At 38.3% G+C, this 5,446-nt stretch overlaps 1 protein-coding gene across 1 annotated transcript in view; it reads left to right on the forward strand.

Annotated features, from left to right (window-relative positions):
• The first annotated feature begins 481 nt into the window (after positions 1-481).
• Positions 482-5,446, forward strand: part of LOC106876701 (WD repeat-containing protein 43) — a 25,044-nt gene continuing 20,079 nt past the window's right edge. The window contains exon 1 of the mRNA XM_014925362.2: positions 482-701. Within this exon, the coding sequence (XP_014780848.1) occupies positions 516-701 (186 nt within the window). The 5' untranslated portion in view covers positions 482-515. The remainder of the gene's footprint in view (positions 702-5,446) is intronic.

The raw sequence follows: 5,446 nt of genomic DNA on the forward strand, positions 1-5,446 counted from the left end.
TGTGTGTGTGTGTGTGTGTGTGTGTTTAATCATAGCGATTGAACATTGATATTTTTGTAGGAGGCTTAAGTTGTTACGATCCGATGGAGGAGCCTCCATGTAGGGGTCAAATCTCCTTCAAATATATGATATGGTGATCACAGAAGGAAGACTATTCGATCTTAGATGTTTTTGCTCAGAGCTAACCAGGGACTAAACAAACAGCTAGATTGTCATGTCCCTTACTGGATGTTTTGAATAGCGTATCACCTAATAGCATTTTTCATAGAACAGTTAAGTCACAATTTAATGTGTTGCAGCACTGTTATGATCCAGTTAACGTAAAAGTGGGTAAGCTCCAAACGGGAATCGAAATCAGACTGTCTTAAGCCAATCGCCAAACATTAGGAGGAACCGTGCCATCTCAGCGATCCTTATGACCCAAATACAATCACATTTCAAACACCGGAAATAAGTTGTTTCAGCTCAGCCATCTACTGCGCGTGCGCAGTGAATCCCCACGTGTTTGTCTCTTAATGATGGCTGCCACAGAAGTTGTGAAATTCTCTCCCAATGGCAATTATTTAATACATTCTTCCGTTGATGGCATCATTAAAGTTTGGGAAACTCGGACAGGCACATTAAAAGATGAGTTTACTCCAAGTTCACATTTAGCGGCGACTTGTAGCTGCCTCGCTTGGCATCCCGCTATCCGATCTCCGGTAAGCTAACACCGTTTTCTTCCTTACAATAGTTTTTTTTTTAATGTATTTTCTCTTTTATCTTTCTAAATTACAAGTTTACTTTGATGTTTCAAATTTTCCTGGCTGTTTCGTGTATGGCTCAGGGACAGCTGTTTGCTTTATTTTCAGCAATTGCTTGTCTCATCAAACTTCTGCAGCATGTTATTGTTTATTACATATGCGTTGAAACATTGCCCTGTCACTAATTATCACCATGTGCTCGTTTAAGTTTACACGTTTTAATAAATCGTCGGGGCTATATTGAACTTTTTGTCTGATGTATACTAAAAAATTATTGTACGTATAATTTGAAAAATAGATATCATTCCATCGACTTGAATATAAAGTAATCGAGAGATGTAGAGATTTTATTTTTTCTAACATTCGATTTAGTAAATGAAACGTATTGATTGATTGGTTTCCAACTGTATTTTACATATGCTTTTATTTATTTTTCAAAGAAGTATAATATTATTATTATTATTTTTCTGATTCTCTAATTCTGACTTCCAATCCTAACCCTAACCATATTTTTAATTTAATAAAAATTCTAACTTCAAGTTGTGTATTGGACTCTTGTACTGTCGCACCTGTTTTAGTCGTTTTGTTAAACAGCATAACAGTTTTTCGGTATTTTTTTGTCAATTACACCCATAATGACAGGTAAACCTAAATGCTAATAAAATTCCACACCTTCGAATTAAAACGATTCAGCTCGTGGAATCAATCCCAAGTTTTCTGTTTAGGTGAAAACCAGATTTGATCAAAATAGACCCGTTGGTCTAAGTACTCTAACCCTGACTATCCTGCCTTTTTTCCTGGCATGATGTATCTAGGATTGCATTATTCAGTATATCCTTCCGCTTTTTTATGGCTCTAGTATGTAATTTAAAGCAGATTTGACTGTTATTTTTAGCCGATCGACCAATTGAAAAGGCTCCCTCATTCAAGAGTAATGTTTATGATAAACTTAACGGCAGCTCTCCGTTCGGACAGAGTCCCCACCTAGTAGTATAGTACATTTAACAAATAGATAATGAGAGTGTCTCTAAAACTCGGTCTGCTAGACATAACAGCCAAGTATTCATTAAATTACACCGCATCTTCAAAAAAAAGATGTTGGATAATGTCCTAGAAACCTATCTGGAGAACAAGAACAGGAAGTCCCAGCTGGAAGGTCCTTTATCATATCATATTTACCAGTCTTAACAGGGTCCTAAAGTACCACTATTGCAAGCGGTCGACCTACTCCGCATTTTCATGCTGGCATGGGTTGGACGGTTTGATAGGAGCTGCCCAGGTTCTAATTGTCTGCTTTGATATGCTTTCTATAGTTGGATGCCCTTCCTAAAGCCAACCATTTCACAGAGTGTACTGGGTGCTTCTTACGTGACACCAGCACATTATCCACTTTGATCAGCCGACAATAGTCTAACTATTAACACTTTAAAAGAAGTAATCTAAATCTGATATTTGCCTCCCATCTACAATATGAAACTGATGGTTAGGAATTGTCCTGAGGAAATATACTTCCATAGTATGGAATACACACCAGCTGCAGGAAAGCTCAGGCCATTTTAAACAGAATCTAAAAATAAAATTCCTTTCTCGTTTTCTCTCAATATTATTTTCTAAATCTGAAATAACAATCAAAGTGTCATTGTTTCTTGCAATGATTTGTAGACACCGTAACCAAATCTTCCTCAAATAGAACCCCACTGTCTTTACAGGAGAATGATGTATTGGATAACATGATCCTAAATATACAATGTCTGGATAAAAGACAACACAAAATCACGGCTGATCAACTACAAGCAAAGTCAAGTACTGGCTCTTTAAAAGCTGCTATGAATGGACAGATTATAGATTGTGCAGTTTTAAATGTTTATCAGTTGGTATTGGGTTGTTCCTGGAGTAGCAGTAGCTTTTAGTGTCGGGGGTGGCAGACCTGAAGAACCATTTGTTTTTTATTACTTGCATTTTTTATTGTGGTTTGATTAAACACAAATTCTTTAAATGTTTTAATGATGCTTTCAAATTGCATGTTGATAATGAATGTTAGTCAGCCATGGTGAAATGAAGCAGCACCATTACAGAGCATAGACACTGTTCAAAATGTCTAAAGTGTCAAAGAACAAAATTGGATATCAAGCAGGAGTTGCTGGTTATTAACAATTACATTCAAAACACTGGATTAACTTAATTAGTAGTCATTAAAAAGAGAGAAACGGGGAAGTGATATATCCTTAGAAATGATAAAACCTACCTTGGGGTTTCTCAGTTCTTGGTTATATATCATTGTTTTTAAATTTTCTTTCATCCATGGCATCATCATCATTTAATGGCCATTTTCCATGTTGGCATGGGTTGAACAATTTAACAGGAGCCATGCCAGGTTCCATTGCCTGTTTTGGCATGGTTTCTACAGTTGGATGCCTTTTCCGTACGCCAACCACTTGACAGTATACTGGGTGCTTTTTATGTGACACCAACACCAGTGCATTTCATGTGTTACCATATATATATACACACAGAATTTGATTTGTTTTTATGAATGCCTGTTTTCAAACTGATGACTGTTCTGGTTCAGGCACTGCTGATAAATTGAAGCAATGATCAACGAATATTTTATTTGATATTTGTGTGCATTCAAGAACTGTCAATTCATCAAATATTAATGGATTTGAACTGTAAGTCTTTCAAAATTCTCCATATAATAAAGCTTAGTGATGAGAGGTCTGATGAGCATAGACGATATGCTAATTAACTTCTTTGGGTAATCCACCTGTCTGATCAAGGCAGGCCCTTACATTACTATGGTAGTAGCAGGGAAGCAGATTCAAAGCCTTGTTGTATACTTGGCATGTCAAGAGTGTCTTGAGTAACTGGCACCGGTCACAATACTGTCAAAAAAGAATGGTCCAATTTTTTTTGCTAATAAGTTACACTATACTGTAACTCCTGGTAAATTAACATGGCGTTCCTGTATGATATGCAGATTCTCAGGTCCCAAGTAGCTGCAATTGTGGTTAATTGAGCCATTTAATTTAAATGTGGCCACATCACTCTAAACAATCTTTGTTGGAAAGTGTGCATTTTTGATACATTTTGCCAAATACGTCTCACAAAACTCCATTCTTCAGTCAGGATCATTTTGTTTTGAGAACATGGACTATTCTTGGACGATAACTTTTCTAATAACAGTGCTTCAAAATGTGAAGCTCACTTGATATTGAAATGCTGCCAATTCATTTGTCTTCCAGAATATTTCTTGTGGACATTCTGAACAGTTCCTTCTACTTCAGGTTTATCTCTAATTTGAATGATGTTGAGTTGCATAGGTGGTTCTGTTTGTAATTCACCCCCAAACTATCTTTGCATTTCAACTGCATATTTCAAGCTTCCTGCAGCACTTTAGGCTAAATTTCCTTTGCTCAAAGTTTTCTCTGGTTCCCTTTGTTGTTTCTCAAGGGTTAATCTAAAAAGAAATGAAAATTGAATTATCAGCAGTTAAAGTGTATATACATATTGGGGCAGATCCTGTATATGTATATGTATATATATATATATATATATATATATATATCATCATCATTATCGTTGTTTAACGTCCACTTTCCATGCTGACATGGGTTGGACGGTTTGACAGAGGATTGGCAAGCCAGCTGGATGCCTTTCCTAATGCCAACCACTCCAAGAGTGTAGTAAGTGCTTTTTACATGCCACCAGCACAGGGGCAAGTCAGGTGGCACTGGTATCGAACATGCTCAAATGGTGTTTTTTTACATGCCACCGGCACAGGAGCCAGTCAGGCGAAACTGGCATTGATCACACTTGAATGGTGCTTTTTATGTGCCACCAGCACCGGTGCCAGTCAGGCGGCACTGGCATCAGCCATGGCTTCAATTTCACTTGACTCAACGATTCTAGACCTTGCTTCCACACCTGTAACTTCTTCTAGTTCTGGTAGTGACTCAGCTATTAGAGCAAGGTCACCAGTACATAGAGGAACTCCCAGGGGCAGCCTGTCTTGAATTCCTCTGTTATTACCTGGAGGACTATGATGAATAAGAAGGGGCTGAGGACTGATCTTTGGTGATCCCCTACTTCTACCTGGAATTCTTCACTCTACTCATTGCCAACCCTCACCTTACTGACAATATCCCTGTATATGACTTGAACAGCTCTCACCAACCACTCATCTATCCCTAGTTTCTGCATTACTAAGACTTTGGTTTTTGCAAGATTGACTCTAAGGCCCTTCGATTCTAGACCTTGCTTCCACAGCTGAAACTTCTCTAGTTCTGGTAGTACTCAGCTATTAGAACAAGGTCATTGGTGCATAGACGAGCTCCCAGAGGCAGCCAGTTGAATTCTGATATTGCCTGGAGGACTGTGACAAATAAGAGGGGGCTGAGGACTGATCCTTGGTGATCCCCTACTTCTACCCAGAATTCTTATACTTGTTGCCAACCCTCACCTTACTGACAGTATCTCTGTACATGACTTGAACAGCTCTCACCAACCACTCTTCTATCCTTAGTTTCTGCATTGACCACCAGATAAGTGATTGGGGTATCCTGTCAAAGGCTTTCTCCATGTCAACGAAGGCCAAATACAGAGGTTTATCCTGCAGCTGTATTACCAGAAATATAGCATCAGTGGTGCTTCTCTCTGGCACAAACCTAAACTGCATCTTGTCTAAACTAACTCTCTCCCTGCTA

The sequence above is a fragment of the Octopus bimaculoides genome, chromosome 11 (genome assembly GCF_001194135.2).
Source record: "Octopus bimaculoides isolate UCB-OBI-ISO-001 chromosome 11, ASM119413v2, whole genome shotgun sequence".
Lineage (NCBI taxonomy): Eukaryota > Metazoa > Mollusca > Cephalopoda > Octopoda > Octopodidae > Octopus > Octopus bimaculoides.